At 44.3% G+C, this 13404-nt stretch overlaps 1 protein-coding gene across 5 annotated transcripts in view; it reads left to right on the top strand.

The window, feature by feature from the left end:
• The window catches only part of HSPB8 (heat shock protein family B (small) member 8), a 28682-nt gene extending 15715 nt beyond the window's left edge, over positions 1 to 12967 (top strand). For all 5 annotated transcript variants that reach the window (XM_048514583.1, XM_048514582.1, XM_048514581.1 and 2 more), the window contains 2 exons: positions 917 to 980; positions 10645 to 12967. In XM_048514583.1, the coding sequence (XP_048370540.1) occupies positions 917 to 980; positions 10645 to 10804 (224 nt within the window). In that variant the 3' untranslated portion in view covers positions 10805 to 12967. The remainder of the gene's footprint in view (positions 1 to 916; positions 981 to 10644) is intronic.
• The last annotated feature ends 437 nt before the right edge of the window (positions 12968 to 13404 follow it).

The following is a 13404-nucleotide window of genomic DNA, read 5'->3' as shown; positions in this document are numbered from 1 at the left end:
GGCACCTTCTTGTGTTCAAAGTACAATGACGTGCACTTGTAATCTTGATGTGGAAAACAAGATGTGCTACAGACTAAACTGCAGACTAATTTAGATGGCATTGGGCGCGGAACAGGTTTTTAAGTGTACCAAGTTGCTGTAAATGGCATTCTTCCTTTGTGAATATGAGAGGCAGCAGAAGGATAAATATCTCACCAGCATTAAGTGAGACACGCAAATCCTCTACAAGGCAGTGAGCAAAAACAAAACCTCATGATTCTCATTGGAGTTGGGAGTTAATTTAAAATGTTACAAAAGGCAAAGAGCCAGTGGAATTCAAGTGGGGAACAGAGCCAGTGTCATAGAGTTGTTACAGGGCTGGAGCACGACAGACATGTGGGCAATGGCGGAGCTACAACGGGAAGGACAAATGCCCCGGGCACAGGCACGCGGGGGGGGGGGGGAGAATTGCTCCCCCACCCCTCCGCAGCCCAGAGCAGTTCCCATGGACCACAACAGGCTGTTTTTTTTCACTTTTAAAAGGCAGGTGAGGGGTGTTTGGGGGGGGGCTTGTGGGGTGGGTGGACGCCATTTTACCCTGGACACCATTTTTCCTTCCTACGGCACTGCACTTGGGTGCAAATACCCACTGAAATAACCTTGGGGCAGTCTTCCCTCTCAACTTAACCTACTTCATATGGTTGCTGTGAGGATAAAAAGGACAAAAGAAGAGCTATATATGCTCTCCTGAGTTCCTAGGAGCAAGAATGGAATAAAAAATGAGATAGCTAGATATAATCTACCAGACAGATAGTCTGCTGGATGGAGGGTAAGAACTGACATAAGGGTAGGTCCCAGGGTAGGTTTTTACCTGTTGGAAATCTGTTCTTTCTGGATTTGCTGAATGACTTCTTCCCCACCATTCTAATCTTGGCAGGTAAACACGAAGAGCAACAAGAACAAGGAGGAATTGTCTCCAAGAACTTCACTAAGAAAATCCAGTAAGTACTGAGATGCCTCTAGCAGTTTTATTCTACTATTCTTCTATATGGGGGGAATTTCTCTCACAACAGTGGCACCGTTAACCCTAACCCTAATTTATTATTTTAATTTAATTTATTCAGTCATAAATTGTTCCCAAAATTGTAACAAAAACCCGAAACCTAAAACTGACCATAGCTCTATTGTCGGACTGCGTCCTAGAACTCAATGTAACACTAAGGCAAGCCAGAGCCCCAGCCCTTGCCTTAACCTTAACCCTAACCCTAACTTATTATTTTTATTTAATTTTTTCAGGCACAAATGGAAAGTGTTAACTCCCTATGCCAGTGATGGCGAACCTTTGGCACTCCAGATGTTATGGATTACAATTCCCATCAGTCCCTGCCAGCATGGCCAATTGGCCATGCTGGTAGGGGCTGATGGGAATTGTAGTCCACAACATCTGGAGTGCCAAAGGTTCGCCACCACAGCCCTATGCCATAGTGGCAATATAAATTAGGATCCACCATGGCTGCTTTTCAACGTAATACAGTTTAGCTCCTACACTGTCCCTTTTTAAAAGCCTATGCTAAAAAAAATCTAAAAATGGAGCATCTTTCTTCGTCAACAGTGTTCACAGCATCACGCACTGGAAGATTAGTTCCAAAATATATGTGGGTCCTGGAGATTCATGGAACAGATCTTCCCGGCAAAAAGCTGGCAAAAAGCTGGAAACATCTCTTGCGTGAGCTGTGATGCGGGGAAGATGGGAAGTGAATCCTGCCCTGACTCTGGTAGTTTTAGCAATTGAAAGTGCCTTGCCCCTTACTAGTGTTGTTATCCCTAAAAAAGAAAAAAAGACAGGCACTTTCTGTTCACCTGTCTTTTTCTCCCCCACCAGGACTACTAATAGCTTTGGGGCATTAATGAAACAAAAAAAAAACCAAGAAAAAGGCTTAAGCTCTCTCTACTGCCACCCCACATCTAGGCTTGCCAACTCTGACTTAGGAAATCCGTGGAGGATTTAGGCAGGGGAAGGACCTCAATGGAATATAAGGTCACCAAAACCCATCAGGCAAAGCAGCCATTTCCTCTGGGGAGCCAATACCTGTAGCCTGGAGATCAGTTGTAATTCCAGGAGATCTCCAGATCCCACCTGGAAGTTGGCAACCTTACCTACACCCTGAACTCATAATGGATTCCTACACAACTGCTGTTGCCATTTTGAAACACAAGAAGGATCTGTTCCGGATCAAGCCATGTTGTATCCATTTTGCCCCATATTTTGTGTTGCTAAAAGACTGCGAGGGGATAGCAAGTATTTTTATCTGGCAGGGTTCATATAGAAGCAGGCCTCCAGGAAAGCAAAGAAGCACAAGCTCCTCTTGCTCTCTCTTTGACCTTAGCTCATCCAGATTCTGAATCTGTCTGCCATAGAAGCGATACGGCGCAGATAGTGCCGGTAATGTTAAAACCATTTTGACCTTTCCTGGTAGCACAGTCACCACCTTCACTATCTTCTGATGATGGTCTAAGTTGCTGGGAATTTTAAAAGCCCTGTAGAAGGTTCCAGATGGGGACACTCTTTACATTTGGGAACTCACTGGTAATTATGTCATATACATTGGCTGGAATCCCACCCTGTAGCTTACTAAGCATAATGCTTCACCTGCCTTTAAATAACATATGATATTATGAACATAGACTCTGAAACAGCAGCAGCTACCATGTCACCAACTCTTGCTCCACCCCCAACCATGATGTCTGAATTATACACTTCCATGTCATTCTGTCTTGCTGTGGGATACCTGCTAGGTCTTACAGTTTGCCTATAACCATGTTATGCCTCCATGAAGGATTTAGTATTCAATGCAGTATGTATTTGTAGCTCTTGCTCTTAATCTTGTATTGCTGTGTATGGTTTAATACAGACCGTACAATCATAGCTGGCCCTTTCAATGTATATCTTTAGCCTTAGTCCGTGGCATAACATAAAGTTCACATCTCCCTTTCCTTTTATCTCCTCTCCCCCATGTCATCATTTTCCTCCTTTTAAAAAAAAGACATTTCTAACAAGGATGAATTAGTGTAACCCATGAAAGCCAAGCCAAGCATGTAGAAATAAAGGAAAAGGCCTTGGGCCAAAAAGCACACAGAAATGTTTTAGATGTGAACTTCTGTCTGTCTAAAATCTACTTTATTATGAGGAATAATTGAAAACAATCACAGCTCTCTCTGAACCTTCTCAGCCGCACCTACCTCACAAGGTGCCTCTTTTGAGGAGGAGAAGGGATTATGATTGTAAGCCTCTTTGAGACTTCTTAAGGTAGAGAAAAGCAGGGTATAAAAACCAGCTCTTCTTTTTTTACAGATTTACTGTCTGCATATATTTTGGATAGTCTGAATTGCTGATAAAGTTTCCATTCTGCATATTTATGCACATTTACAAAGGTATATTTACAAACTGCTGATCTTGCCAAACTCTGGTACTAGTCATGAGTGCCTGTCCAGGGGCACGGGCGATCCCTCTTCTATCTGGCCAGGCACTCATGACTGGTACTAGAGTTTGGCAAGATCAGCAGTTCCCAGAGGTAGCCTCAATGGTCAAGACCCAGTGCTGCCATTTTGTCCCTTTCCTGATATGGCCTCCTCAGGGCAGAGGTGTAGCAAGGGGGGAAGCGCTCGGTGCACTGGTGCATCCTCCGCCCCTGTCCTGCCCCGGAACACTCTTGACCCACCCCAGAACACCACGGCACGCCTCCAGAGCACCCTTGCCACACCCCCACAGGGGCGGCCGCCCAGTGCGTGGCGCACCTCCCCCCCCAGCCGCCCCCTTGGAGCTACACCTCTGCTTCAGGGACTGTGTGTATGTCCTCTAAACTAACCAGGCCTTACATCAAACCAGAGTATGCTCCAGAACAGGGGACGCCAACCTTTTATTTAATGAGAGCTACATATAAAAATAACCTGAGTTACTTCCCCAGCCTCCTTGGCATATTACCAAGTTTTGTTCTGTGCAAAGAGCACAGAGAAAAGTCCTATAGAAAGAAAACTTTTTAAAAACCTCAGATCTTTTCAGGTCAGGATTTCCCCTTCTGCGTCTTGTAGCGTGTGTGTCAGCTCCTCTACAATAGCTGGCAAGCTACCAGTAGCTCATGAGGCATTTGTCGTAAGTTGCCAATTCCAGGTGGGGTCTGGAAATCTCCTGGAATCGCAACTGATATCCAGATGACATATTTGATGCCACTGTCTGAGGGGAGGGGGGTTGGTTTAATGGTTCTAATTGTACCCACCAACCATGGTAGCTATTCTGCATGTGTGTCCAGATTTATAATCTGCTCTAAGGCTGAGGATGACTCAGAAGGGTCTGTGGGTTTTCCCTAATTGCAGGCTGCTGACCCTGGAAGGAAGGGGGATTTTGAGAAAGCAGGTGGCTGGGCGATGGTGACTTCTTGCTTAGGCTTAGAGTTACCCTAGAAAGTGACATCACTGTCCATTTAAAAATCTATTTAAGAATCCATGTATCACGCTCTCAAGCCGCCACTGTTTGCTTTGAAACACTGAGTCATGCTCCAGAATTTTCTCTGCCTATTTGTTTTTGTTGTTTTTTAAGCTCAGGGATCGTAACGCTCAGATGCTTTTTCGAGCTGGAATTGACTCAGGCCTTGATCACCAACCTGCTCATAGCACACAAAAGTAGCAGGGGCAGCCGGGGTTTGTGACTCTCTTGGACAGGAACAAGGCAGCCTGTGGGGTCGAAACTCAAACCTGCCTCTCCGCATTTGTGTTGCTGCTGCTTCCCTGATCAAGTAGACTACAAGTGCAATCATAAGGCAAGGGGGGATGGCGCATATAATCTATTTTATGCATGCCGTTTTAAGTTTTGAACACCTTGATGAATATTTGCCATTTGGTAATCACTGTTAATAGAGCACAGTTTGCACCTAGATCAGGGGTCTGCAACCTGCGGCTCTCCAGATGTTCATGGACTACAATTCCCATCAGCCCCTGCCAGCATGGCCAACTGGCCATGCTAGTAGGGGCTGATGGGATTTGTAATCCATGAACATCTGGAGTGCCATAGGTTGGCCAGCTTTGACATAGGGGAAAATGTGCAGTAAAATGTAAGTTCTAGCACATTTGATCACATGGGGCTTTAGAAAGAGCTTCCTTGCTGTTCTCTGTTCTCCATTCTTTTTATTACTCTGGGGGGTAGCAAAAAGCCATTTTGTGTACTGACGGTCAAAATGTCAGGGGTCCACATAGCACTGGCTCTTGTGTGGAAAGCACATCAGAAGCTGCCGCTTTCCAAGACATCCCTTGGACATCTTATTTTTGGTGTGCAGAGTGAAAAGATGCAGTTTTGTCAAGGTGACCAGACGTCCCGCTTTTGGCGGGACAGTCCCGCCTTAAACCAATTTGTCCCGCAGGTTTTTTGAACCGTCACGATTTTTGTAAGGCTGTCGCACTGCCTTCTGGGGGGCTCCCCTTTTCCTGCCCTGTCACAGGGCGGGAAACAGGGAAGCGCCCCAGAAGGCAGTGCGGCAGCCTCCCACGCACGCGGCCGCAGGAGCGCACTGCCTTCTGGGGTGCTCCCGTTTCCCGCCCTGTCACAGCCCGGGTCCCGCTTTACAAAGGTGACAATCTGGTCACCTTAAGTTTTGCCCCCTTTTTAAGGTGTCCCACTGACATCTTTTTGGGGGGCTGTGTGAAATGAACCAACATTTCTCATCCTTAAGAGTTCCAGACCTTTCCGTACATGCCTATTTGTGACAATTGTCCCTAACAAACTGTTCTGTTCTCTTTTATTATATTTATACCCCACCCAGTTCCCAGCTGAAGTCAGGCTCAGGGTGGCTTACAAACAGGATTAAAACAACCACAATGTCAAATGACATGAATTACATGACTTAATTCTGAAATCTGATTTCTACATAAATTCTACAATCAATTCAAAGAAGGGAAATGTAATGAAAAACTGCCCGTTTCCACCGATGAAGCCTCTGTTAAAGGGGCAGGACGGCTGTTCTTACAAGAAAATATTACTCTGACTGGCTCAAAAAACAACAGTAAAACCATAACCTTTAATATAAATGATTAAAAAGTACAATATCAAACAACCTAAATATCAACAATGGAAAATAATGTAATACATGGATAACATATAAAAGATAGAAAAGGGATCTCAGAATATACAGGAAGGATAATGAGTCTCTGTATAGAATAATATCCCTTCAGTGAAAATCTTTGCAAATCAGTAGTAAGCATCAAGCAGACCTCCAGTAATTAAGTTGACTGAGGTGAAATGAATACCGGTACTTGTCTTTCATCAAAAAATATTTGATAATACAAATAGTATGCTGCTTGTTGCTCTGATGAAAGAGGCTTGATATACAGGACATGGATTACTCAGGCCTGTAGGGAAACCTAGCCCAATCTCTGCTTTACTCCCTTATTAAGCACTAGGCCAGTCTCTGCTTGTTCCTTGGGTGTTACAGCTGCCTAAGAAGGAGCTCCTTTTTTGGACATGGATCATTTCTACTCGAATGCAAGACGTTCTTGGGTGTACTTGTATTAGTCTTAAACTGCCCCTGCAGCCAGTTAAACTAGTGCCTGCCAAGGAATTTTACATAATTTATACACAGACCTTTCTCACACAAAGCCAGAATTACAAAACCAGATGAAGGAAGGATTCTCCTCAGTAGAAAAGAATGCACGACTCTTTTCTCACCATTCCACCCGCTTCTTCAGTTCATGTTTCATGCTAAAATAACTCCTTTCCGTTAAGGAGGAGATTTATTTGATTAATCACTAGACCAGAGCTGGTAGGAAACTGAATACGTATAGTAACTTTAGATAGGGAACACCCGGTTCAAATCCCTCCTTAGCCACAAATCTTATTTCTCCCTTGTTTAGAAATAGGCTTGTGGTAGAATTCATCATTTGCCTATTTGAAAAAAAAAATAAAAAGATTTGGTCAGTTGATCAGTCGTATTGGGACAAGTGTTTCAAAACCTTTAATTGTCTTAGAACAAGTGAAATAATATTCAAATCATGTTTTTAAGACTTCTGCTGTATCAAAAGTGAACCCTGTACTGTGTGAAGCAATGAAACAGACATTTCAACCCTTGTAATGAATTTATTATAACTTTTTCATGAGGTTTCCAGAGCTGCCAACAATATACTGCCAACAATCCCTTTGGCTTTTGTCCTGGAACACCAAGGTCAGCCTATGGTCACAAAATTTAAAACAGTGGAGATAAAATGGAAATAAAGAAAAGCCCCAGCAAAGCAATTTTCAGTTAAATAGACAGCAGGCCAGCTATTTCTTGTTTGGAGAGGCCTGCGGAGCCTGTGAAGAATGTCTTTATTACGGTCATTGTAGACCAGTGTATTGCGGAGACAGTGTGACCAACATGAGAAGTTTTTCTAGGTCTTCCCCACCTGCCTGCAACCTATTTCACACATTGTGATAGTTGTCAACAACCTGGAGGGGGGGAAAAGTCCATTCCCTTAAAAAAAAATTGCTGTGAAATCAGAAGTGACTTTTGGCAACTCCAGCGGGGTGGCCAACCTGTGGCGCTCTAGATGTTCATGGACTACAATTCCCATCAGCCCATGCCAGCATGGCCAATTGGGCATGCTGGCAGAGGCTGATGGGAATTGTAGTCCATGAACATCTGAAGTGCCACAGGTTGGTCATCCCTGCAGGTTTTCAAGGCAAGAGAGATCGAGAGGTGGTTTGCTATTGCCTGCCTCCCTGTCAAGCCCCTGGTATTCCTTGGAGGGCTCCTATTTAAATACCTCCCAAGGTCGAGGCTGAGTGTGTGTGTCTGGCCCAGCAAGTTTCCATGGCAACATGGGAATTCAAACCTGAATTTTCCCAGATCCTGTTTTGACATCTTAACCACTGTATCACACTGGCTCTTCCCCCTTTAATAGAGGCTTAATAGATAAAATGGGCATAAAGTAAAATTAATATAATCCCATTAAGCATCTGTTAAAAGGGCAGGACTAGTCTCCAGGTAGCTGGCAACCCTACTCGTTGCATGGTAGCAAACCCAGGTCAGATTGATAACCAGCAACTTAAATGTCTGTGCTCTGCACGTATGAAAACCCATATGAAAACTGTGTTTTGATTGCCTTTGCAGTGTGCAGTTTTAACTTTACGCTTGAAAACAAAACAGCATGACAAGATTTTTGTAAAGGGAGTTTTAACTGAAGGATTCCAAATAAAAAAAGAATACTTTTATTTATTCTCGTATTAGAAGTGGTGGCTACTAAGATCAGGCAGAACCCGAATTAAAGGTTTGAAAGTGGATGGAGAAGAGTTTAAAATGAAAAATTATGCCAATGACGTAATGCTGACAGTTTCAAAAAGTTGTCGATGGCATGCGTAATAGAACAAATTAAAAAAATTGGATCCTTTTTGGGATTATAAAATCAACAGGAAAAAGATTTTTAAAAGTTAATTTTTTTTTTACCAAGAGCAGGAAGGGGAAGACTACAGGATGTACAGTAATGTGAAATCCAGTTAAATATTTGGAAATAAACCTTGAAGGAATGGCAGAAACAGAAAAATAAGTTCAAATGGAAATACAACAAGCCAAGCATCAGATTCACCATGCAATCCGGGGGGTGGGGCTGGGGGCTGGGCTGAAAGCAGGGATGGAGCGAGGGGGAAGTGCGCCTGGTGCGCGCACGCGCCCTGCGCCCCTCCAAGCCCCTGGAACGCCCCGCCCCTGGAACACCCCGCCACACTCCCAGAATGCCCCCAGAATGCCTCCCAGGGGCACTCCCCTGGTGCATCACCCCCACCTCACCCCCTTGGAGCTATGACTCTGGCTGAAAGGCCAGATAAAGCAGTGTAATATGATATATGATCATTGCAACCAGAGTTACATTTATAGCAAAAGCAGAAGAGTGACCACTCCAGGAAAACTGGGGAAGTAAACTAGCAGAATGTGCAGTAGTGGCAAAATTAACAAACAATGTGAACAAAAGACCTATTAAAGAATTTCAAGATAAATGTAAAGCGTATACTTATATTGTACTTAAGAAACAGGGAGCACAGAAGGAGGTTGTTGAAATTATAAGTTTGAATTATTAATAATCCTCTTGATATATTGTATTGAAAGCTGTTAAAAGGGGGAGATCATTCAAATATATCATGTATCGCTAATTATAATATATGAACTCAACTTTCAATATTCGGAAACCACTTTTAAAAATTTGTAATAGTACTCATTGCACGTTTTAAAAAATCTATTCTATTTCATCACGCTTTATCATATAATATTGTGTAACATTACTGTGTCTATAAAATATTGTGTAGTGTATCTCATGATTTACGTGAATATTTATAATTATGGTAATCACCATTCAATGCTCATTATTTTACTTCTAATACTTCTAATAATTGTTGCTACCATCATTTAGTATTCATTGTTTATTATATTATATGTACATTTGTTTCTTTTGATGTAATTGGAACTGTTGTTGCGATACTGTTTTTATTTTTTCTATTAATTTTTTTTAAATTCAAAGTATATTCCCAAAATGGTATATGGGGAAAGGCTCTCATGAGTAGCTATTCTTCAAATCAGTTACATGACCCTGCTTACTATTTATGCATGTTAAAGATGCAAATTCTTTTGCTTAAAAAAAAAATGAATGGTGTGCACGGATAATATTGCTATGGATTGTAGGCGTGTTTAGACTGGGAGGTTGGTTTTATATTTTATTCTGTCTTATTTTATTCTGTTTTATTTCAAATTCTGTGTTTTGTCAAAAAGGTTATGAGCTATATAGACACTAGTGTTGCCATTTGTCTGCTTCCCATGCTGGCATTCACTATAGCAGTGGAGGAAACACAGGGACACAACACTGTGATGTCATTTCCGGCTGAAAAACTGAAGTGATGTCATTGCAATATTTAAGAATCTTTCTGATCTCCATGGTAAAACCATAGAGATCAGGAGGGTTCCTAGAGCATGGCACAAAGAGGTAATGTCACTTCCAGGGCATTTACTCATTAATGATCCCCCCCTCCCCAAGGTTGTATTCTTTCATTCCAAACTTTCTTCCAGGGGGGCGGGGAGGGTGTCTGGGATCAATTACTCACTTCCCTTTCTGTGATGGGGCTTCAACTGCTCAATGCAGAGAATTCAGTTTTTGGTGCCCTGGGATTCCACCTTCCCCATGATGTCGTTCATAGGAGTGTTTAAAAAAAAATGTGTGCAGTTGAACCGACAGTTGTGTAAATGAAAATCAAACTCGGATAATGTCACAAATCTGTTGCATAATTGAAAATCGTCCCTGAACTGAAGGCGGGCTTGCCTCGAGGAAAAGCTCTGTGCATGAATGGCCCCAGTTTTCCAACCAGAGATGATGTCACAATGTTGTGCAAAGCCATTAATTCCTGTCTCTGTCCCACCCTGATCTTTCTACAGGTTGCCAGCCAAGGGCAACGCTAATATTAACACACCTGTTATTAAATTCAAAAATGCAATAATGATGATGAAAAACCACGATAGATGCTGCTAAGTTTAACTGTTACATGTTGCATGCAGTCCTGAATAATATCCTGAATATGTCCAAGAACAAGTCTTGAAAGATCTTAAGTTTTCCCTGAGGCGAAATCAGAATACTTCACAAAATGTTCCATTTAATTTTTTTCCCTAGGCTTCCTGAAGAGGTGGATCCTACCACAGTGTTCGCTTCCTTATCACCGGAGGGGCTGCTGATCATTGAGGCTCCTCAGATACCTCCCTACTGCCAGTATGGAGATAATAGCTATGGCGATGAGATACCTGTGGACAGCCAAGAAGCCGCCTGCGCTTGAAGCTCTCCTTGCATTTCCTCCTCTTCAACCCTCGCTCTTCCCTCGTGTGACTGCGTTCCCCAAAAGCCAATTTGATTTTGTACATTTTCTTATAACATCCTCTTTTGTAAACACATGTCCTGCTGCTTCCTGAGTTCGTATTAGAGCTCTACGTTGCTGGGATAAGGGAGGGGCCCAGGCACCTCAGATACTATGCATAGCAGCATCCCAGGCTGAAAGAAGCTTGGCCCATTTATCTCTTCAAGCTTGGGGATGTTTTCCCTCAATGTGTACGTACGCGTGTAAGGTGTCATCGAGTCACAGCTGACCCGGCGACCCCCACAATGGGCTTTCAAGGCAAGTGAGAAGCAGAAGTGGTTTGTTTGCCGTTGCCTTCTTCTGCAGAGTCTTCCTTGGCAGTCTCTCTTCCAAGTGCTAGCTCTGCTTAGCCTCCAAGATCTGAGATCGAGTTACACCGTGCCATTTTCCCTCCCTTTTTCCTCAGTTGTCATTGTTATCTCATGTTAGATCCCATATTTTTGAGACCGCTCCTGAGGCCCTGTGAGGACCTTTAATCAACAGGACGCCACTCAGCAAGATCTGTAGTACTTCCAAACCCACGTGAGGTTGAGTCTGAGGAGGAACCTTTCTGAAGTCTTCCTCAGGGAGTATACATTGTCTCACAAAAGAAAGAACCTCAAATGAGGATGGATACACCACCACTTCTGTCCAGACCTTCTTTGTTGTACACTTCTCTGTCCCACATCGCAATGCCTGGAGCTGGGAAGGAGAAATAGGGAAAAAAAATTCCCTTTGTCCCACACTGGGTACAGCATGGGCCTTCCTCCCCACACCAACCCCCTCGGGGCCCTGAAGTCACCCTCCCAACTGGGGGAAGCATTCATCTCCAGGACATTGGCAGGAGCCAGCAGGATTTGCAGAGCATGACAACAGGCCGCAGGAGCCCTCATGGGCACACCAGCAAGGGAGCCAGCCAGCCAAGCCGCACCGACACAAGCGCCCAGGGAAACACCAAGGTGGCAGGAGGCGGGCAGGAGTAGAGGTGAGACCAGGCTGCATCGGGCAGCAATGGCCAGGGCCTGCTTGGCTCGGAGGAAGGTGGGAAAAGGCCAAGCAGTACTGAAGTCATGAGGGAATGGAAGCCACCAGTCCCAACAGGAGGAGGTGCTGGCTGCAGGACCTGACCCACGACAACTGGTGTTTCAGATCTTTCAGGCAGGAAGCTGGACCCAATTTCCAGTGATTTCCCCTTCATGCAGATTCGTGAGTTTTCCCCCCTATCTTCCAGAAGCAACACTTTGTGGAGGTCAGTGAGTGGCAGGAAAGTTTCTGATGGAAAATTTAGTCTGCATCCAACCCCAGAGAGTCTGACAACTCCGCTTCATTAACCTACCTAAGGCTGTCTGGATGTGCTATGGATCATCCAGCGGAGGAAGTAACCAGCATAAGAGCAACTTACCTGCTAGACCACAGTCCCAAGATGTGGCCATTATCAGTCTTGCTCAGGGTTCATCTGAAATCAACTCATTGTGAAAGCCACAATGCTGCCCTAGCACTCAGGACTGGTTCAGATATGAAATCCCTTGTAATTGACCACAGTACCTATTACCCGTAACTCAAATACTTTGTTTACCTTGTTGTGTTAATCCAGGGGTCTGCAACCTGCGACTCTCCAGATGTTCATGGACTACAAATCCTATCAGCCTCTGCCAGCATGGCCAATTGGCCGTGCTAGCAGGGGCTGATGGGAATTGTAGTCCATGAACATCTGGAGAGCCACAGTTGCAGACCCCTGCCATCCAATCCCGATCTATACCTTCTTCCTCTTGCCTCCCCTGTCATTATTTGGCCATTTGAAGTACCTGTTCTGCCTGATACACATCCCCTAAGAAACCTCAGCGCCTGGAATGCTAGCCATCAGGCATATGCAGAATCGGATACAGTTGCTTCCTCAAAGGACTCAAACAAGGAGGTAAAAGATCTTGTGGGCAGCAAAAGTAACTTCTCCAAATTCATGTGGTGTTGGAATAGCTAGCCCTCAGGAGCAGCAGTGGCATAGTGGTTAAGAGCAGGTGCATCCTAATCTGGAGAACCAGGTTTGATTCTCCGCTCTGCCACTTGAGCTGTGGAGGCTTATCGGGGGAACTAGTCCAACACACGCCAGCTGGGTGACCTTGGGCTACTTACAGCTTTTTGGAGCTCTCTCAGCCCCACCCACCTAACAGGGTGTTTGTTGTGGAAGGCGGGGAGGGAAAGGAGATTGTAAACCCCTTTGAGTCTCCTTACAGGAGAGAAAGGGGGGTATAAATCCAAACTCTTTTTCTTCTTTATTGAATGTTTACTTTTAATTGATCATGATTCAGCTCCTTGGATTACAGGGCTGCCAGTGGCCAATCAAAACATTTACCAACCTATTACTGATTTTGCACTGAAATTGCTTCTGGATTGCAGTTGGGCCATCCACGTTTACAAATGCTTCTGGACCTTCAACGTTGAACTACTGAAGAAGACAGAGAATGTCTTTGTCCTTCAGAGCGGCAGAGTTCTTTGGCTCCCAGCCAGCTGGCATCTCTTCTTCCCGACTGCCACAATGACCTTTC

Source organism: Sphaerodactylus townsendi, linkage group LG13 (assembly GCF_021028975.2).
Source record: "Sphaerodactylus townsendi isolate TG3544 linkage group LG13, MPM_Stown_v2.3, whole genome shotgun sequence".
Taxonomy (NCBI): Eukaryota; Metazoa; Chordata; class Lepidosauria; order Squamata; family Sphaerodactylidae; genus Sphaerodactylus; species Sphaerodactylus townsendi.
This window is presented reverse-complemented; position numbering and strand designations above follow the sequence as displayed.